Source organism: Crocodylus porosus, unplaced genomic scaffold (genome assembly GCF_001723895.1).
Source record: "Crocodylus porosus isolate Cpor-Errol unplaced genomic scaffold, CroPor_comp1, whole genome shotgun sequence".
Lineage (NCBI taxonomy): Eukaryota > Metazoa > Chordata > Crocodylia > Crocodylidae > Crocodylus > Crocodylus porosus.
The window spans coordinates 6118350-6140396 of record NW_017728938.1 but is presented as its reverse complement, the minus strand read 5'-3'; the positions used below and the strand labels follow the sequence as shown (position 1 = coordinate 6140396).

Here is a 22047-nt window from a genome sequence, read left to right as displayed (position 1 = left end):
GCTAAAATTCAGTTTTGCATATTTAACAGAGCTTAACTTTCAGTCCCTGCTGTGTGAATTTGGACAGGATGTTCGTTGTGTTTAAATTCTTCATTTCTTCAATTTTAGGGTTTTTCCTTTTTTTTTTTTTTTTTTTTTTAACTACCCATCTTCCAATACCTGACACTCACTAGACCAGTGGTTTTCTACCTTTATTTGTAGACCCCTAAAAAATTTCAAATGGAGGTGCAGAACCCTTTGAATTGTAAGTGTGGGTATTCACATACTTTTTATTGATCACAGTCATCTTTCATAGACCCCTTAGACATAGTCTGCAGACCCTCAGACAATTAACACAAGTCTTATCAGCAGGACCTGGTTGAAATCATGGGCCCAGCTTGTGGTACAGTGGCTCCTTTAATTGTGGAGTCCCCCCCATGTACCTCCTGGCACTGATTGGCAGAGAGACCCTGTCAGTCTCCCTGATGACCAAGAGGTGAAAACGATGGTTTAAAATATGCTGCTGTTTTTGCTTCCTGCCACTTGCTGCTGACTGGAAGGGAGGCAAAAGCCATGGCATATTTAAAACCAAAGTTTTTGCCTCCAGCCATCGGGACTGAGCAGCGAGGCCGACGGGTTCCCTCCTGCCAATCAGCAGCAGAGGGGTGCACAGGAGATTAAAGGAGCTGCTGTGCTGCAAGCTGGGCCCACAAGTTAAATCAGGTCCTTCTTCTCAGCCTGTATAGGGGAATTCTTGAAAGGTTATCAGGTGTACTAAGAAAACAAAAAAACAAAAAAAAAACAAACCAGCAGCAGTTTGACAGACAGCTCACACCAGGCTTGTTTAAAGGGGTGACAGGGCAGGTGGGAGAAAAGGAAAAATCAGTTCCTGCAAACGTTATGGGGATAAAAATCTCAGCCAAACTAGTTTATTAAAGATGACAGCCTAAATGGACTTTGGAACCTGTTCAGTGGAACACACGTTCCATTACTTGGGTCATCACTTGGATGATCCAATATTCATAAGCACTAGTTCTAGCTCTTATTAGGAAAACCTTTCCAACTATGAGGATGATTAAGCATTGGAACAGATGAGACTGTGGAATATCCATCTTTGGGACTTCTAAAAACAGGTTAGACTAATACTCGACTGCGGTGGTTTTACTTGGGGGCAATCCTGCCTTGTACAGGAAGCTGGATGAGGTGACCTCATGAAGTCCCTTCCAGTCCTAGTGTAGAATGAAATCTACCAGGGCTGGAAATACATAACGCTACTGTGGCACCTGATAAATGTTTTGTTGCATCAGAGCCCCTTTGTGCACTAACAACTCCCTTCCATGTCTGGGACAATAAAAGAATCAAGTTAACCAGCAGAATACCAAAAAAGTTACCAGTCACCAATAAGGAAATAGCCACCAGCCACAGTCCAAAAGCATATCATCATGGCCATAAATCTTAACACCTGCTCCTGGGGCCTTTATCCTTATAAGTATTTGTATGCAACTAAATGATCTGCCCGTGGGGGAAAGGGCTCTCCATACCCTTACTGTATTTTGAAACTATGAGGGCCAATAATCACTAGAATCCTATCGCTAGCTCAACTGGGGCTGTAGCCACTTCTTTTCTCCATTAGTGAAATCCTAGTTCACATCAAGGGAATTTGGGCAATGCATGCTCCAATATTACTATGACCCAGTTTCCTTTTCAATGCCACCTCCTTACCCATGAACAAGATGACCTGGCATCATATGCCTCTTCACTAGAGGCATGTAAAGCTTTGACTGGGCATTTTCTTTCATATATGTGATATCTTTTGCCTCCCTTACTGTAATTAGACAGGTGTCAGATATCTCAAAAACCTTCTGAATTGCAAATCTTTTAACTCCAAAGCTCTATTTGCTGACTCCTTTGCTGATAGTTAGCCCTTATTGAGTTCACCCCTCCAGCAGCTTTATACTCTAGTTTTTATTTTGTTGCCTTTTGCTCTTGCATATTACCATATCCACCAAGACAGAAAAAGATCTTTGGGAAAGTTAAGTTTCTTACTGTCCCCTCTCAAATCCCATCACCACTACTGAATGTGGAAATCCCAAACCTAGTGCCTCCCAGCACAATTTAGCTATGTTCAGAACCACTGGCAATCAGCAGTTTTTTTAAAAAATCTATTAAACTGTGTGAAGTACTCCCCAAAACAATATCCCTTCCATTTTCTAAAACAAAATGGAAAGTTAGACCTGGCCACACCTGAGGAAGTAGCTGACAGGAACTCACAATTTCCACTGGGAGGTCACAACCACTGGGTGTGAAATTGGAAGAGGTAAAATTATGGTGCAGGAACAGCAATCTTCCTGGATGTGTCATGTGTTTATATGGCTAAATGGAGGATTCAGGGAACATTAACTATTTGAACCAAGTCCTTGCAGAAAAGGAACCTCATGCTTCAGAGCTTGAGCAAATCCCTCTTGGGGGTTAGGAGGAGATTCCCTTGGGATTAACTTGGTCAACTGCGGGGTTAATCTTCCTCTGTAGCTACTGTCGTGGAAAGGACAATGGACTAGATGGATCTCAAGTCCTCCATTTCTAATGTGGAAAGGTATTCAACTTCAGGGCAGTGATTCTTCACATGCACAGCTGGTAGAAAGTTTTTTGTACAATATAAAAGCATCACTAGGAATAAAGAAGCCAGACTTTGCCTCTGCAATCCTGTCCCATTCAACCAAAAGGCTCTACCAATCCTTGAGAGAGTTATGCTTTTGGGAAGAAAAGTTTCATAAAAGTTCCAAATTGAAATCTGTTTGGAGTGCACGGAATTTTGGAGAAGGAATATGGAAATAATCACTGACAAATTTTCAGTTTTATTAAAAAAAATTCTAGCAGCAAAACCTTTAACAATTAAAAAAAACAAAAACAAAAAAAACCCCAAAAACAAAACTCTCAAGAGAGACAATGTGACAAAGAGAGAGAGAGAGAAAGAGAGAGAGAGAATAAGAGAAATGAATTCCATGGATTCACTCAAGTTCCTTGTAGCGGGCAAACATGACTCTCCGGACAGCATCCCGATAAGTTTCATTGGACTGCCTCTTGCTGGGTTTCCCTTGGGTTCCTAAACCAGCTCCCTTCTTCCAATTTTCTGCCTGAAAACAACAGAAACAACTTGTTTTTTTAGCAAAACAGTAACAAAGAGATGAAAGTAAAGGATACTAAAATTTTGATCAATTAAGCTCAAGGTCTCCGGAGGCTGCATTAAACACAATATTCTCCTGGTACTAACAGAAAGTGGGGGGAAAGCACTTGCTACTTCGATGGGCTTCGTTATGAGGTCTCTGCAGAAATACCTGAGAGTCTGCTTTCAATATGGCCAGCTCCCCTGTCCAACACAGGGATGTTGGCTGCAGAGCAGCCCTCCTAGTGCTAATCTGAGCTGGCTTTTTTCCAAAACCCCATCCTGAACTGCAGGCACCTCACAGCAACAACCAAGTGAGCACCTGGGAACATTTCCTGACAATATTTGAACTGGAATAGGAATTGTGTGTTTGCTGCCTGTAAGAACTGACTGTTGAACCTTACCTGCTTATGAAACACTAATGCTACAATCTCAAATATTTGCCTTTAATTAGACATTTGACTGTAACATTCAAAATTTGCAATCTGAGCTGTGTCTAAGTTGTGCATGTCCTTCAATCAGGCATCAGAAACAATTACATACAACTGGTGTCACTAAACAATACAGTGCATATTTCAAATGTTTGCATATGCTATTCAAGCCATACACTATTCTCTTGAGAGGAAACATTCAAAAAAATCTCCAAGTTAATTCAAAACACAGGTAATCTGAGACTACTCAAAAAACCTAGGGTAAAATGCATCAAATCAATTGTTCCTTATGATGTAATCTTCTGAACTTAAAACATCTCGTCAAGAAGTACAGACACTTGTACTAATGGCGGTTTCCCTCCACCAGAAGTTTGTCAGATTCTGCTTTAACCTGATTTAATCTTTCCCTGCAGATGGAGAAGGGCATACCACAGTCCACTCAGACTGGCGTGGGAACTGCCACCAAATAAAAGATTGTAGTAATTTGTTTTTGAAGGGAAAGAAAGATGCTTCACCTCTAGTGGCGACATCATGCCCTGCTGGTTATGTCCCAAGCCTGACCCTTCTTTCCAACCCAGAGGTTGCAACATACGCCCTCCTTGGTTGTTATTCTCAAATCTTGTTTTATTCATAGGGTTATAGTCACTGCAAAAGAAACAACTATAAATAACCAAACAAACAGCTTTGTTTTGTTTTGAAAACACAGCAGGTATTTTTAAGATAGAGTTGGCTGCACTGCAAGCAAGTCTAAGGGCTCAGAAAAGCACATCTTGCATGCAACAAACATGAAGTTTGAGGCCTGAGCTAGACTTACTATGGTACTTTTTGCATGCATGATTAAGGCACATCTTTCCAAACCTAGCTCCTGGATGTACAGAGAGGTGAAGGGGAAAATGGATGTGTGCCTCCTCTCTTCTTTATGATACATAAAGAATGCCTGAAAGGCATTACAAAGGCTTAAAAAAAATAAACTTTAGAAATACCAGGAATTTGGCCTTTCCCATTTTGCAAGATCTTTACTTCTGATTTCAGAATTTCATTTGAAGAGATAAAGGTGTCCAATCTTTGGCAGAACTTTTCTTCTAAAAGTTCAGTAGGTGTTAAAGTTGCTTGTTAGCAAAAACAAAATTTGAAACTCTGAAAAAAATCACGTCTATCCTCTCAGTCAGGTTTTACCTCATGGCTATGTCTGAGTGCCATATACACACCAAATTCTGAAATCATCCCCAGTCTTTTCCAGAAAAAATACAAAGAAGATAGTACTTGAGTTTCTAATCCAAAGAAAACCCAGCTGTGATAACATCTCCTTCCCAGGTTTCATATATCAAAAACAAACATGTGGCATTGCCCTTTACAGGTCACTTTTAACCGAGCCTGCCCATTTCATGCCTACTGACCCCAAGTACCGCAGGGCCTCCCCCAGCACAGTCAAGTGATCTGCAGAGCACTTGAGTGTCTGACTCAATGCAGAAGCAGAGCAAAGATGTACAAACTCTTCTCACTTCTTGTGGTTCCACACCACAGAGAAGGGATGGGTGTGCCACAGGAGAGAGCTAGCTGGAAGACAGAGATGGAGTGCCCCGTGAGAATCCTCACATGCTAAAGGTATCTGGCTTTCACTACTGTAGACATTAACTTATAGCTGGGCTCCTCCTTTCTCTTTAAATGATCTGCTCCTAGTTCCAAATCCCTAACCCCAACCCTACACAGTACTTTGGAAGAATCATTAAAAGGCCCTCCAGGGACCTGTTACACATCTGGAGTTGAGGCATGATGAGAACAGTTGAGAGGGGATGAGAGAGTTAATGAGCCACGAGGATTCTATGGTGCTGTACATGTTAAGGCTGTGAGACCCTTAACTTCATGGTTCCTCCTAGCTGGCCACTGGTTGGCCTCATTTTCCTCCAGTTAATGCAATATGTTATGCACAACAGCAGCTTTGAGGAGTCCAAAACAACCTGAGAGGGGGAAAAACATTTCTTACCTCTCAGAATTCTGATCATATTTCGGTCTTTTTCTCTCAGGAGAGTCTAGCCGCTGGAATCTCTCTCTTCGATCATTTCCCTTTTCTTTACACTTCCCCTTTATGTCGGAAAGAAGACAGTTAGGAGAGAAACTGCAAATGAGTCATCATCCTGCATGAGAGTCTTCTCCATCACTGTGGCCTGCCTGCCCTCCCCTGCTCAAACCACCAATTCCACCTAAGCAGGTCTATTTGGAAATCCCTCTATCCAGTCAGTCTGTCACAACACTCTGATATCTTTTATTAGACCATCTTAAGTTGATCTAATAAAAGAGATCAGATTCACCTAAAAAAACCTTGTCTGCCTATGTCCTTAGACCAACATGGCTACAACCATGGACTTATTTCTTTCTCAGTAAGTTGAAAGTATCTCAGTTTCATTTCATTCTGAGGATTTCAATGCTTTCTGGGATGTTCTCCTATACAGAGAGTTGGGATGAGAAGACTGGGCCAAAACAGGTTCAGTTATGGGCCATGGCTGCACACAGGACTATGGTAAATCAGTCAAAGTACAAACATGTGGCCATCTAGGTCACTCCAGAAGGGAAAATAAGTCACCTTGCCTTGAACTCCACTGACTGGTTAGAAATCTCAATAGCTGGGATGCAGGCAAGGCTACCAGAGAAAGGTTAAACAACACTTCATGAACCACCATCTAGGAGAGCTGAAAGTATCTGCAAGCCTCTTTAGTGATTTCCACAAATAGCCTAGTGCTGTGGGAGTGCTCTCACATACACACCAATCTCCTCCACCACAGAAGGTAGATAGATGCCCCAAGTAGTTAGGGCCAGTCCTAGGGAAGATTTTGAAGAAACCTTGATTGAGCTGGTTAAAAGGGGAAGCTAGAACACACCTACTGGGCAACAACAGCTCGCAGCCTAAATCTCACCGCTCAGGGCACTATATGTGTCTAACAAAAGCAGCCCAAGATTGGACCAACTTCCTGGGATTCTCCAGGGAGCAGATGGAGCTGTCCCCCTCAGTGCAGAGGGAACTAACCAGCATCCCATGTACAGAAACACAAAAGGCTATATTTTCCTCATATACCACATCCCACAAACTAGGACATGCACCTTCTTTTGGGAAAAGCAGAATGAAGAAAAGGACTTGTCCAGTCTTCCATACCAGAGCCTAGGTTCACCACGGCTGAATGCTCACCATAGCATAAGTGCTCAGGGGAACAGGGACTTCCCCAGTGCCTGCTGGTCCCCTCTGACTAGTTTGTAACAGGCCACAAGATCCCCCCTCAGCCTTCTCTTTTGTAGGCTGAACAGGTTCAGGTCCCATAGCCTCTCCTCATAAGGCCTGCCCTGATGCCACCTGATCATATGAGTGGCCTCCTCTGGACCCTCTCCATGTTGTCCACATCCCTCTTGAAGTGCAGCGCCCAGAACTGGATGCAGTACTCCAGCTGCGGCCTGACCAGTGCCACATAGAGGGGGAGGATCACCTCCTTGGACCTGCTTGAGATACATCTGTGGATGCATGACAAGGTACGGTTGGCCTTCCTAACTGCATCCCCACACTGCCGGCCCATGTTCATCTTGGAGTCAATGACGACTCCAAGATCCTTTTCCACCTCCGTGCTGACAAGGAGGGAGTTTCCCAATCTGTAGGTATGAAGCCGGCTGTTCCTCCCCAGGTGCATCACTTTGCACTTGTCAGTGTTGAAACCCATCCTGTTCTCATCTGCCCACCCCTGTAAACTGTCTAGGTCTGATTGCAGCCTATTCCTCCCTTCTAGCGTGCCCACATCCCCCCACATCTTAGTGTCACCAGCAAATATGAACAGGGTGCTTTTTACCCCCTCGTCCAAGTCACAGATGAAGATGTTGAACAGTGCGGGCCCGAGGACCGAGTCCTGCGGAACCCCACTGCCCACATCCCTCCGGGCTGAAAATGACCCATCCACCACCACTCTCTGGGTGCGGCCCTCCAGCCAGTTGGCAACCCAATTGACTGTGTGGGTGTAGACACCACAGTCCCCCAGTTTCTTAATGAGAACAGGGAGAGAGACACAGTGTCGAAGGCCTTCAGAAAGTCCAGGAAGACTATGTCCACCGCTACCCCTGCATCTAATGACTTGGTGACCTGATCATAGAAGGTCACCAAGTTGGTTTGACAGGACCTGCCACTTATGAACCAATGTTGGTTGCCCCTAAGCATGAAATCCCCTGCTGGCCCCTCATGGATGGGTGCCAGCATAATGATCGAAGTAAGACTAACTGGCCTACAGTTTCCCAGGTCCTAACTTATGCTAGGTCGTTTGACCCCAGTAATCTTTCCTGCCATGGCAGGGGGTTGGATTAGATGATCTATCTACTCAGGTCCCTTCCGACCCTAGAAACTATGAAACTATAGGGACATAGGTGGACAGCACCAAGTCAAAGCATGCCCTCTCTTATATAAAAGTCCTACCTCTCGCTCTCTCTTCTCCAAATATGCCAACTCCTGCTCAGATCTTTTGATCTTCATGTGGATCTCCAGATTTTGCTGGAAGAAGAAAAGCAGAAGTCACCAAGAGAGAAGGTGGCGAAAAACCATTGTTCTTTCAGTCTGGATGGGTCTGACTATTGACTGGATGCACTAAAGAACTTGACCTTTGACTTCGTGTTCTATCTGCTTGTGTGAGATGTCACAATCCACCAGGCTGTCCAAGATTCTGCTTCTACACCTGTTTGAACATTCCCAGATTGACACTCGCCTCTGATCAGAAAGAAATTTCTGCTTTCTCTTCTTACACATTTTAGGACTTCTTTTTATTCTTTCCTGTTTTCAGCAGCATGAAAATCAGGTGCTTTTTAGAAGTGAGCTATCTGATACTACCTAGAATGAGACACATGCTGTGCATACTTCTTCCTCCTTATAGCTCTGCAGCCCAAACCTGTCTGCCTCCCCCTCCAACCATTGCTCCTGTATGGGGTCCTCCTAGCTCAGCACTATTGCTACATTTCACAGAACAGCACCTGTAAGGTTTGGGTGGTTAGTGTTGCTTTGTACATAGTAATCTCAGTATTGTACCACTAGAAATGCACATCAGCCAACATATCTTAATCCACAGCATCAGAGAACCAGCTGGGAGCACAGATCCAGACTGATACAATTATTGCTGCTTAGCCCTAGCTTTCTGTTGCTATTCTACAAATACCGAGTGCCAAAGGGGAGCCAGCATAGGCAGAGTACAGTTGACTTCAATTCACCTGCATGCTATGTTCCAATACATTTGCTCAGCACTGCTCTGTTCCAGTGCTCTGTTTTCCACTACAAAGAAACCCATGGCTGGAATACTGTTAGATTTCAGTCCCCATATACGGTGCCTCATATGGTGAAGTTATGCATGCTTGCTGGGTTGAACAACCTATACCACAACTCAGCTAAGTTAAAAAGCTGCAATACATGCCCTGCAGTAGACAACTTTAAAACAGAAAGCTTTGCGAGACACCTCTTCTATAAACTGAACCGGCATCAAAATCAGCTCTTCCCATCCAATTTTTTTCTCTCCCCCAATAATCACAAGGCTGTTGACTGCATGAGCAGCCCCTAGCCATACAGTCCCCCTGTACCTTGTGCAGGTTAGAGAGTTGCTGATGCTTGATCAGCACTTCTTTATTAGGGAACTGCCTCCTGCACAGCAAACAAGCCAACTTATTCCAGTCAGTCAGCTTCTCCTCATTGCCCTCAGCCTTCCGAGGATGCTCTTCCCGTGGCACTGGAGGATGGTGAGGCTGTGGTTGCTGCATCTGTGGCTGCTCCTCCTCTTCCTCCTCCTCATTGTCACTGTCTCCTCCATACTCTCCTAGAAGGCCTATAAGAGGGTTCACCACCTTGGGCTGCAGAAAGAACAGAAGAAAAGGTTGCCAGTTAGCAATATCAAAGCTGACTTCACCATGTGGGAGTAGGTACCTTATGGGATTTCTCCCCCACCCCACATTCTCACTGTTTAAGTCTGACAGGAAAGCTAGCAGGTGACACTTTAGCAGCATGGGCACTATAGGAAAAGGGGATGGCAGTCAAGCTAGTCGTTTGCAAACAGCCGTTAAGAAAAGAGGTATGTACAAAAGTGTGCAGTTTTCACTGCAGATGAGAAGGCTCTTTTGGACTCTGTTAACAGCAGCAGCAGTGTCATGCTCTTTGGTATACAGAGTGACAGAAAGTCTAGACCTTAAAGATGCGGAAGGCAGGGTTAGACTTTTAGTATAAGGCTTACTGAAGTGAAGATTTTATTCTTAGATATTCACTAAAGAATTCTACTATTTTAGAATCTTGTAAAAAAGTTTCGAGTAAAAATCCCTGAACAGACCACTTTTACAGTCTCTCAAGGCTAGTGAATATTTGAGGGTGGAGTCATCACAGAGCTAAGGTGTAAATCCGTGTCAAGTTAAGGAAGTGCTGAGACAGGATCATTCAATCCCTTTCACTTGCAAATGCATATGAAGCCAAAGGGTTGAGATATGCGAACAAAGGGATCCCTAACTGCACTTGTCTCTCCAGTGACTAAGTCAGCTCTTGCCAGCTGCAGCAAGGCTTGTCTCAGCAAAGCTCCACAGCAGATTAAGTTCAGTACTCCAGGAAAAGAATCTAGCTGAACACTTTCTCTATTACTTATCCAGTGATAACATGAAGGCCCTTTGCTTCTTACAAAGTCTAATGTCTTACCGGGGTTGAACTCTCTTCTTTTTTCACCATGGGTGGTAATGGTTTTTTAAAGACATCTTCTGCAGGGGACTTCTCATCTCCAGATTCATTCTGAAACATCCAAGATGAGGAGTTAAACCTACCCAATATGGGAATCAAAAGGTGTCTCCACAGAGTGGCTCAGAATGCACTGAAACAAAATTAGACAATCAAGCAAAACTAAGGAGCCAGCAGAGAAACAGCACTGTCTGTGGTGGTGGCAGCAGTAGCAGCTCCCCACAAAACCTGTGTACACAGTTTGTTAAGCTGCTTCTGCTGGATATTCCCTTTGCAGTGACCTCTCAGGAGACTGCATGTTCCAACAGTGCTACAAGGCAGGCTGAGAATAAGGGGCAAAACAAGAGGAAGGTTAGAATCCAGGCACCTCTGGTCCCAAAGAAGACTGTATGACTTCCCAACCCAAAACTGAGCAAGTTAAGATTTCTTTGTAATCCACCATGCTAATCAGTAACAGAGCTAAGGAACCTGCTTTCAGGAACAGTTACCTCTACCAGGTCCCACCTTCCTTTTACAGGATGTACTATGAAGAATGAGAAAGGACAACAGAAGTTTCTGGTCATACTCGCATCAAAACATTTCCATTCCATCCTATGACCCACCGTTAGTATTTTTTTAGCCAAGTTATAGAGATTCAAAACTTGTTGTGCAAAGTACTGTATAAAACATTATCCTGCCCAAATCTGCTCAAACGAAGTGGATCGCAGTTGCTACCTCAGGCCTACTCTATGCTGCAAAGTTTTGCTGGCAGAAAGTCGAAGTGCACTCACTCCTTTGCAGTAGCAAAACCCTCTTTGTCAGCAGGCAACCTACCCTGCTATGCACAATAAGACTTCTGCTACAATCCTGCAGCTGGCAGGTGTGAACAAACACTCTTATTTCAACAGGAAAGAATCTCAACATCTTCCTTCTCTGCTTCTTAGCCATAAAAAGGGTAACACTTGAAACCTAACTGTGGCTCCCAGGATGAGTTAGGTTTAGCCAGGTTGAGCTTCATCCTATAATGACTCTTCTGCTCTCATGATGTCCCTCCTGTCCTTTTCTATATGTTCTAAAACTACTCTCCCCATTGAGAGAGAAAGATTTACCTTAACTGAAGTACTTTTTCCTTTCTCCTTTCTGTCCCTGCTATCCCGACTGGATGGCTCTTTCCTTTCAGTTGTCCTTTCTTGGCTTCCATGACGCCTTCCCCTGCTGTTTGGAGGTGATGTGGGTTCTTCTCGGTTCACTATGACTTGTTTCTGAAAGAAGAATTTGAAACAAAGTTAGTGAAGAACACCTGCTAGCCAGTGCAGTCAAGTGACAGCATTCAACTACTAGGACAATGAGATGAAAGAGAAAGACTGCAAGAGTAAATGGCATTGTGGCAGAAAGCACAAGGATGAGTAGTGGGAGTGATACTATAGACTTGAATGGGCAAACGCAGCAGAGCTAGGAAACCCATTGGGCAAAATAGCTAACTCTTGACATGAAGGGGGTGTGACCACAGTGCTGTAGAAGTGCTCTGGGCAGCTCTTTTCCAGCAGAGTTGTAGCTAATATTATAGATTCCTCCTTATTACAGTAACTTTCCATTTACTGTCATAAGGTGCAGTAAGCCAAGAGACCATGTAAAGCTTTACTTTCACTGTTCAGCATGCTGCATTGGCACTGTTATGTTCCCAGTCTCTAGTACCTCCCAGAAAGGATACTCAATGATACGCCAGTAAACAAAAGAGCGCCAAATCTCTAAGGTAGTACTTCAGGAAGAAGAGAATGCAACCAGCCAGTTACAAATCTCTCCTCCCAGCAAGTCAGTCATTTTGAAGTTTCCTAGGAAGTTAGAATTTTTTAATATGAAGAGGATGAGACCTAGAAATAGGTATCGTTCCCCAACTCCTCTTCACACTGTATTATGATGACACCCAAATGTGGAAAAAAAATCTCCGGGGGGAGGGGGGGCATGTTCACAAGTCCTGCTCTACAACCAGGAAGGCGTAAACTTCCCCCCTCATCTCTCATACTCACCTGAGTCTTAGGATCATAATATAATCCAGCTATTGGGTCATAGTAGTTCCCAGTTTCAGGATCATAAATAAAAGTGGACATATCTGATGGAGCTAAATGGAGAGAAGAGCCAAAATCAGATTCTCCAAAAGGGAACGCAAAGAACACTTCTGAAAAAACATTGGTATGAACAAATATTGTTCTGGTGGGAGGTTTGAGAACATGGGAGATGAAAGCAGGTTGAGCCTGGGCAGTGACATTGTATTTCACCATGATGCTTTGCAAATAACTTTCATTCCTCTACAGATGAAGAAAATAGACAAGTTTTCACAACTCATCCAGCTGTAGGATTACAGTGAGACTCTCATTCTGGAAACCATCTGATACCTCTAAGTGATAGTTTACGTGATGTGAGCACAAGCTCCCACTAGCAAGTGGACTGAGGTAACCAACTTATTACATTTAAATTAACTAAGCCAACTTGAAATCTAATATTTTTTCATTTAAGAAATAAGAATAACTTTCAGGTCTGTTCCTACATATCTTTGAGAGGATTTTTTTGCCTTTACATTAAAGCTTCCCTTTTTCAAATGTGTTTGTGCCATGTGGTTATGTGAAGGCCCTTATAAACAACAGGGAAAGGCAAGAGACTCTGCAGGGGCCACCATAAAACTGACTAGATCCACAGGGTCATTCAGACCATAAAGACAACCAATCAAGTACATGGTATAGGATATTTATCTCTAGTCACTGTGTGTGAGAACTGAAATCTACTTGAAAGAAGTCAGTGAAACAATGTCAAACAGATGTGCAATTTTTACATACCATTTGGCATACCAAGTATGATTTCTGTAACTGAAAAAGATTAAAGAAAAAAACCCTCTGCTATGATAGGCATTGTGCTACTTAGTTTTGCTACTTTTTATGTTACAGTGAGCTTCTCTTGATATCCAGGTTATTTACACAACAAGAGAGAGAAAAAACACAACAAAATAGGAAAATGTGACTGTAATGCAATTATACTGGCAAAGGAATCAGGGGTGAATGCAGCACTTGTACCTACTAACAGTTTTTTTAAACATTTGTAAGCTGAGTGTATTCATGCGGATGGGGCATGAAAAACAAGAAAATTCTGTAAAAGAAAGGTGGAGCTTAGGCTTACACTGTGCTCTGCTGCGTCTCTGCGAGTCAGCGCCCCTTCTGTCCCTCATACCTCTTTTACCCTAGAATAAGAGAGCTTTTTAAAGACAGATCAAGAAAGGAGACAAATCTGACACATCACAGGGTTCTTCCTCTCTCCCTCTGTACACTCAAAGGGAAAGACTAATTCAGCCACTTTAAATGGAACATAAGCAAAAATAGCTTTTCCTTTAATAAAAGGACAATTATATTTTCCTAAAACAATGATTCTCAAACTAGGCTGCCTGGGGTGGCACCCTGAGGTGCCTTAAGATGCTTTCAAGGGTGCCATGGGGTACCACACAATGTTAGCACCGTTGGGTGCAAAAATATGCTTCATAAGATAAACCCAGAGATTTCAAATAGGAATTCACAGTGTTAAAATATTCTGACTATAATGTCCAGTTGTGCCCAGTTATGGTAGTTCAGAATAGCATGTTATAGGTCATATAGCATGTCACATTGTCTAAAGCCCCTGACATTACCTGGCCAACAGTTCAATCTAGTAATAGTGTGGTTAAATGAGCAATAAGCTACAAAGTTATTACATAAAATGTGTAATAACTTTGTAGCTCGTCCCTATCAGGCCTTAATTAAATATGTGGCCAGTGCTTTCAGTGTCTGGAGCACAATGGAGCCTTTCAAGACTCCCATCTGCTCCAAAAGTTGGGAGTGCTCCATGAGCTCCCACCCACAGAGTCCCAATCAGCTGACTGGAGCTCCCAGCTGCAGGAATGCATGGCTTGCTGCTTGTCAGTCCAGGGGGAGCCCAGGATTTGTGCTGTCACAACAGAACTAGCTTCTGTTAACATACAGGGGACTCATTCTCACAGACCTACCGGGCCATAGTAGGGATGGTCAGGGTGTTCCCCATAGTCATTCCTATTAAGGAAGAAAACATGTTCACATTAATGTCAGTTTAGCTTCACTTTAATCTCAGCATCTTCAACATGACCAGTTGGGCTACAAAGATGAGAAGAGTCTTCTGTACCCCTGGGACAACTATTCTTGTAGCCACTGTCTTGTAAGAATCCATTCAAGGCTCTGCAGAGCTGTACCCCTCCACAGGGTCTGGAGGTCAGTCCATTTCCAAAGGAGTTCTACCTAACCTCTTTGCTGAATCAACAAAAAATGTATTGGGTTTGGTACCCACCTTCCCAGGCTCTGTGAAAAGGACAAAGCCATATTTATTAGTCTCTTCCAATAAGAGCTGATAACTGGACATCAGCAATAAAGGTTCTTTATACACCCCAGGGAATTATGCAAAGAAAAATTCAAAATTATGCAAAATTAATTACTTTTATTTTGTTACAAATTAAATATAACACTATTTGACCCTTCTTTAGAAATACATGCAGGTACTTTGTATGGCTGGGGGATGGGTGTGGGGTGTGAATTTGTGGGAGAGGTGTGGAGTGGTGTGGGTACTGGAGTATATGGAGTTGGGGGGGTGGATGGGTGTGGGTCACCTCTGTTACACATACCCCCACCATGGTGCATAGCCCCCACCACCGGTGGCTCAGCAGCAGCAGGTGCTGGGCTCTTGAGGCACTCATGGCTACAGCAGGCAGAGCCCTTGGCAGCACACAGCACACAACTCTGGCTGAGTCCCAAGGGCTGCATATGGTGGCACAGAGCCAGTCAGCTAGCGTGCACCTTCAAACCAGACCAGGCTGACTGTGCCAGCATGTGAGGCTTGCAGCACTGCAGGCAGGGGCTGCATACCACTGGGCCTGGCTGGGCCATGCCAGCTCCATGCCTCCATGTGGGGCTTTCAGCTCTCCAAGGCATGGAATTACGCATCATCAGGCTGGGCACACGATTCTGTGCCTCCACATGGGGCTTCCTGCTGGAGTGCTGGAAGCTCCATGTGGAGGCATGGAGCTGGCTGGCATGACCTGATGGCATGCAGCTCACAGCTTCCGCACACACCCTCAGACCCACTCACAAACCCCATGCCTAGCCCACCCCTGCCTCCTGCAGGCAGAAGCTCCTCTCCCCACTTACCAGCTGTCTAGTCACATGCCACTACACTCAGTGCTTCCACATGGGGCTCCCATCTGGAGTGCCGGGAGCCCCATGGAGGTGGAGGCACAGAGCCTGCTGGGTTAAATTATGCAAAATTATGCAATTATGTGTGGCCGTGCCTTTTATACGCAAAGCTGTGCAGGCACATAATTGCATAGTTCCCTGGGGTGCATTTTTACCAGAGGGTTAATCCCGTAAGAGCCAAACTACTCTTACATTTGTTTTTCCTGCTACTCAAGTTTTCTCAACCTTCTCATACCTTGGTGCCTAAGTTTCACCCCTGAAATTTAGGTACCTATATTACCCAAATCCGGCACTTACAGGCTGATATGCATGCATAACTATGTATCCAAGTTTGATAACAGGGACCTAACAGGACAGACCACGATACAACAGCAGATTATATATCGGATTATGATGTCTCTTTTTCATACCTTCTCTTCCCTGTGGCTAAGTTGACATCCACAGTGCGTCCATCTATGCAGATTGGGGGATCTAGGTTCTGCAGAATCCTCACCAATCGTACAGCCTCCTGTGAACAGAAGGAGACATTTCTAAAAACCAATCCTGACTGAAGGAACTCAAAGATAGAGGTGACTAGATAGAGTGCAGTGTTTGTCAAGGGCATTGAATCCTGCACAGTGGAGGGAAAACATACTCTCCTCCTGCAAACATCCTGGTCTAGGATTTGTAGGTTTAACGAAGATCTGGTCAATATCCATTGCTCCAATTATGGCAATCAGAAAACGCATATCAGTTAGGGTACCCAGACTACTAGTAGACAGAGCTTTTCTGCGCCAAATTCTGGGCCAAATCACCCGGAACCCCAAAGCCAGAGATCCAAAAGAAGACTTACTGCTAGAAGCCAGAGAGTAGAGGACACCCTAGGCCCTCTAGTTTTACATATTTTTGAAAGACCCATGGGATATGAGAAAAAGCAAATACACATTTAGGCTATTTGTCCATTCTCTGGCCCCTTCATCAGCTAACTGGCATGGCACTCGAACTTTGTGTCTTCAAAGTTGCCGCTAATAATTTTGGTGACTCTGTACCAAAGTACACTGACAAGGGAGGGTATAATATTAGAAGCAGACCTGTCCAAAGACAAGATGGACTCCTCCAGGGACAATATACATTGCTCTCTCAACATCTGCATCTTTTATGCACTACTTGTGCAAGCAATTCATTTGGCTTAATGGCAGCTATGACAGTAAATTCTGAATTGCTTATATGGGAGAGGGAAAGGATAGGTGACGAGCACTCAGCCACTTCCTATATCTAAGGGCTCATCTGGATAAACTGAGGTTCACAGATGTTAGGGGCTATAAGGGACCTAACAAAATCATCAGGTCCAGCCTCCCTGACCTTGAGAAGGTGATGCTAAGGTGGTCTAAAATGACTGCTGTCAGCCAAATAAGACTTTCCAAAAGTTACTCTGACATGAACATAGAAGTTTACTGCATTTTTGTTTGCTCTTAATATTGGCAAGCTTTTTTCCACCTATTACAGAGGCCAAAGCAGAGAGTGCACAAATACAGCCACTTACAGCATGCGAGTCCAGTTCAATGAAGCCATAAGTGTGCCCCATCCGGCCAGCCTTGTTCTTCATGATGCGCACGCTAGAGATGGAGAGTCGAACATACGGTGCCAGAAGCCCCACAATCACTTCAGGTGGGGTGAAACGAGGGATACGCTTTAGCATAATTGCTGATGAAGGTGAGGAAGAAGGAAAGATTACATTATGAAGCCAAACTCTCATCGCTATGGCAGAGGCAAAGTGAAAATCAATTCGTCTGAATGCAGTGGGGTAAGTTAAGAATGCGTGCTGCTTTTTTCCTCCTCTTGGTCTAGATTTAAATCAGTTAAGACCTAATCTGTCCCAGTTGTTGTCCCCCCTGTTATTTCCAAGTCCCTTAGTAACTTTGCCCTGCCCTCTCATGTGCTTGTTAATCTCTCAATTTTGGCATTGTGCATAAGTATGATCAATGCTGTACTTGTACCAGAGAACCCCCTGAAAAAGGCAGATATGAAATAGCCATGCAAGGTGGTCCAAAGAGTTGGTTAGAATCTACTGAAACATTAATCAGGCCTATCTGGGAAGTGCCACTGTATAAGCACAGACATGTTGCACCACTGAGACAGATGCAGCTTCATGAAGTCCTCAGCTGCACAGTGTGGTGCAGTATGGCCTGCACTGCTTCTGTGGCAGTCCTGCATCATCAGGTGGTGCTCCCACAAGGGCAAGGAGCAGCAGTAGCTGGATTGTGTGGCTGGGTAAGAGACTCTCCCAAGGAGAGAGTGATAGGTCCAACTTTTGTTCTGCATCGGGGAGAGGGGAATGGGGAGTAAGGTAAGATTGTTAGTGTAACCATCTTCACAGACTGGGAGGTAACACCTTCCTCCCCTTGCCAGGAAATAAATGAAGAACTTTCAACACCTATTCCTTGCAACCACTCATCTTGCATCCAATAAACAGGGGAATCCTGAGTAGCTGGGCCTTCTCCTGCCCTCAGATCAGGGTCTCATAGCTGCCCCAGCATTAAAGACCTCCCTCAAGAGGCAGCCATACAGAAAGGCAAGCTCAGTGACTGAGATACTAATTGGAAAGGATGGTAGCAGCTTGCCCTGAATTAATTTTTATGGAGGGCAGCCTAAGCAGGCACCAGCCCCTCTCACTTTGGGGTGTCCTCCCCAAATTCTTCAGCACCTGTGTAAGCTGGACAGAGACCTCACTCCCAGTTTACTCTGCTTGAATTCAATACATTTTGTACTTTGTTATACATCGTGAAAAAACATTATTTAAAGAGGTCTTCTATTGGAAAGCCATCACCATCTGTCACTTAATGGCACAACACACAACCAACTGTGGGGAGGGAGGGGGTCTCAGTGTTTTCCCATTGTCTGAATACCTATGGCTCAACTTACTTTTGCTCCCACCACCCTCCTGTTGTGTAGTTTCCTCAGCTTCTCTCCTTGAAGCAGGCTCCTGGCTTTCTTTCCGAGGAAAGTGCCTGTCCACATCCCTTTTCTTCTCTTGTGAAGGTGGCCGTTCTTTACTTTCTTCTCTCTTCCTAGGTTCAGATTCCTGAGGCTGGCACTGCTGTGGAGAAATTGCTTCCACAGCACTTAGTTTCTCAGGCTTAGGCTGCCCTGGTAACTCCTGCTCAGGTTTTTCAAGTGGTGCTTCTGTTACTAGAAAAGACAAGGAGATGGATTTTATCTTTATTATTTCTGTCACCTGTAGCAGCTGATTGTAGAGGAAACTGCACAATTTTCTGACCTTTAAGCGTTCATATATTTTAACTAGCGTGGCAGTGAGAAGTACAAATATTTCTGAGATTTAGAGAAGCAACACTTTTTATGTCATCTCACCATGACTCTGCTCTTACTACGAAATTCTTATTTTGACCTTTTTTTTTTTTTTTTTTACTGCAGAAAGAAAAGTTCTTGACTTTTAGGCTTAATTGTTACCCAAGTAAGAACCCCAGATGGGTTTGGCAACTACCTGCTGGTCCAGTACAGGATCAACCCTGCCTTGCATTGATCTCAGTCTTTTATCTAATCTATTTGTAGACCACTGTAGCTATGCATATTGGCACGTGGTATCTGTCTTTCCTATCTGCTGGTGAAAAACCATGTGTAGGTACGTGTAACTATAGCACTGACATGCGATATAGTGAGATCATTCATATTAGATGCCTATTCATCATAGATAATACAGGCACCTTTTAAATAAAACCATAATCCATTGATCAAAGCCTCACTGTACTGTGCTAAAAGGCCTTTGTGATATAGAGGTATTCAGCCCTACTCTGAAAAGGATCTAGCGCTGATCCTTCTAAAGCTGACAGAGAGAGGAAGTGTTCCACAGATGTGGGCCTGTGGAGGCAAGGTATCAACACCAATGCACCATCTTAAAGGAAGAAATGGTTTGTTTATAAATTAACTTCATATTTTCATTTTCTCTTCTAGACTGGATCATATCACATCTTGCTGTTATCCTCACCTCCCCTGCCCCTCTGCCACCTTAGAACTTCCAAGAGGAGAGAAAAGGGGGCCAACAGTTTTCCTTTTGGCCCCCTTTTAAGGGGTCCCCTTCTACCATATCCCAGAATCCTCTGAGGATAAAATTCCAACAGGATGTTTGACTATGCAGAGACAACACTCTGTTTTCATGGCATATTTATTCAAATCCAAGATGAGGGTTTTTCCCCCATTTAACATGGTTAACGGAGGTGGCTCAGGGGTGGGGGATGAGGGAAAGGGTAGCAGAGGGCCCAAGGTTGCGAGGAGGGGCAGGTGGAGAGGGCAGAGGCTGTTGGGGGGGAGACAGTGGAAAGGACAAGCTGCTTGACCGACCCCCCACTGCCTGTCCCTCTACCATTGTTTTTCCCACTGCAGTGGTGAGGGGGATGAATTTAAGATGACTTCCCCTCCCAGTAATTAGAATCTATACATGGAAAATTACAACAAATTTATAATTTCCATATACAGAATCATAATTATTGGGCAGATTATCTTAAATTCTGGGTTGTCTTTAATTTGGGAAATATAATATTCTGTGAAAGTTCTTGGACTTGAGGCTGGCCATGAATGGGAGGAACTGATGCTATCATGCTGTCATTTCAGTACCAAGAGGTACTATGTGACATCCAACAGGCCCTGTATACTAGAATGTTCCCATATCTGTGCACTACCCAAGACAAACCCAACAAGTGAAAATCTCTTAATGCCACCCCATGTGGGACCCGGGGAGGAGTAATATGATCATACACTGTACAAATATTGAGAGAGCTACACACTGGATTTGGTGTAATCTAGATTAATGCTTTGTGATAACAAACACATACAGTACAAAAGGACAGTTAATAATTCACTTCAAATCTGCAGTATACAGGATCCTGACTACATGCCAAAGTTGCCTAAAAATCTTTGTGCAAAATTGCACATGAAATTGTAGACACTGCACATGCAACTGTGGTACTGTTTATATAAAATTATGCATGAACATTTTCACGTACATTTAAAAAAATCTGGCCTATAAGCATTTCTCCCACAATTAAAGAACCACAATCCCATATTTTGTGACGGCAATTCTCTTACTGAAGTCTAATTCAGCCTGCATGTCCTCCTCCTCAGAACCAGTTTTGGGCTCTGTCCCTGGTTTCCTTCCTGCAAGAAAAAGGCATGACAAAAACTGTGTTTCAAAACTACCATCTAATAATGTGCACAGAAGTTCCTCCAACGTCTCCTTATACAAAGGGATAATCATATACCTCATCTGCACTTTCATGTCACTCTTCCATTAAAGAACAGTCATGCAGAGTTCACCCTTAATTGGACTAATAAGAGATATTACATCTACCCACAGAACCTTGCCTGCCCTTAAAATACATACATTTTCCTTATCATCAATTGATAAGATCAGTAAAATGAGACATTCACAGCACTGAGAGAACTGCAAACGTTTAAATAACTATTCGGTTGTTTGCACTACCATTCAATTGTTACACAAGCTAAATAGATGGAGATAAAAGGTCAGCCAGGCTCTGCTTCTCCTGGGTAACAGGGGAGCCATCACATTACAGAGCCAGTTATAGGGAAGCTGAACTCTGCAAGGATAGGGCTGCAGTGAATAAAAAGTTCTGAAAAGATCGGAAAGCTTAGGAGCTAAAATGGTAATGTCAGTCATTTTGTTCTTTGAAGCAAAACTTTCTAATGCATAACATCCATCCATGACAAAGACTTGCTACATAAAGACCATTCTAAATTTCCAAGGAGAACAGCAGCAAAGCAAAACCTTCTACTGTGAATAACAGGAATAATTTTGAGGGGACAATGTCCAACAAATGCAATCCTGGATGGACAGCTGTCAGCTCAAATTCATCCCCCGGATAACACTGGTAAAGAGAGAGAGAGGAACGTTAAAGAATGGTCAGAGTCTGTGACCAAATGTTGTTGACACAGAGACAACAGTCTCAAATCTGATCAGATTTATCGTTATTCCTAGATTCCCAAGCAATAGTGGCTGAAAGCCACTTTGGTTAGCTGGAACACCAAATATCATCTTCTTAGGGTAGGCCAGAGGCTGGCAACCTTGTGCTGCTGTGGGCTGGGGCTTGTGATGCAGTCCCTCTGAAATGAAGATAAATGCAACTCAATGCAGCTTCATTCTGCCCAATCACCTATGCCAACCAGGAGAGGTTGGACCTTTGCAGGCCAAATGCACTGTCTTTGCAGGCTGGATCCAGGTCCCAGGCCATAGGCTGCCAACAGTTACAATAAGTTGGGGCTAAATGAAGCTCCAGTGGCAGCCAAAAAAGTCATAACCCATCTCCTAAGCAAAACACATAGATGGGAGGGAACTCATGAGTTCCATGGTGTGTCTCATCCATTGGCGCCCACCTAATTGTCTGCTCCAAGGTCGTGGCCTCCAGTGGTCTAGATGCATGACAGGATAGTAATGGATACACACAGAAACTCAGAAACAGAGATCTTCACTCATAAGGTGGGGGGGAAAGGCTTTTAACTGATAAAATGCAACTTAAAATCATGATAAAACATACT

The 22047-nt window shown here is 43.8% G+C and overlaps 1 protein-coding gene across 2 annotated transcripts in view; it reads right to left on the bottom strand.

Annotated features, from left to right (window-relative positions):
• Positions 1–2856: 2856 nt before the first annotated feature.
• Positions 2857–22047, bottom strand: part of RBM6 (RNA binding motif protein 6) — a 102242-nt gene continuing 83051 nt past the window's right edge. The window contains exons 9-22 of one of the 2 annotated variants that reach the window (XM_019547526.1): positions 20584–20652; positions 18406–18672; positions 17027–17187; positions 15915–16012; positions 14292–14334; positions 13436–13496; positions 12295–12386; positions 11377–11529; positions 10253–10342; positions 9160–9426; positions 8015–8089; positions 5558–5655; positions 4089–4218; positions 2857–3113 (exon numbers count right to left, since the gene is read on the bottom strand). In XM_019547526.1, coding sequence (XP_019403071.1) covers positions 2988–3113; positions 4089–4218; positions 5558–5655; positions 8015–8089; positions 9160–9426; positions 10253–10342; positions 11377–11529; positions 12295–12386; positions 13436–13496; positions 14292–14334; positions 15915–16012; positions 17027–17187; positions 18406–18672; positions 20584–20652 — 1730 coding nt within the window. In that variant the 3' untranslated portion in view covers positions 2857–2987. The remainder of the gene's footprint in view (positions 3114–4088; positions 4219–5557; positions 5656–8014; positions 8090–9159; positions 9427–10252; positions 10343–11376; positions 11530–12294; positions 12387–13435; positions 13497–14291; positions 14335–15914; positions 16013–17026; positions 17188–18405; positions 18673–20583; positions 20653–22047) is intronic. The other variant, XM_019547527.1, reaches the window with a different exon arrangement.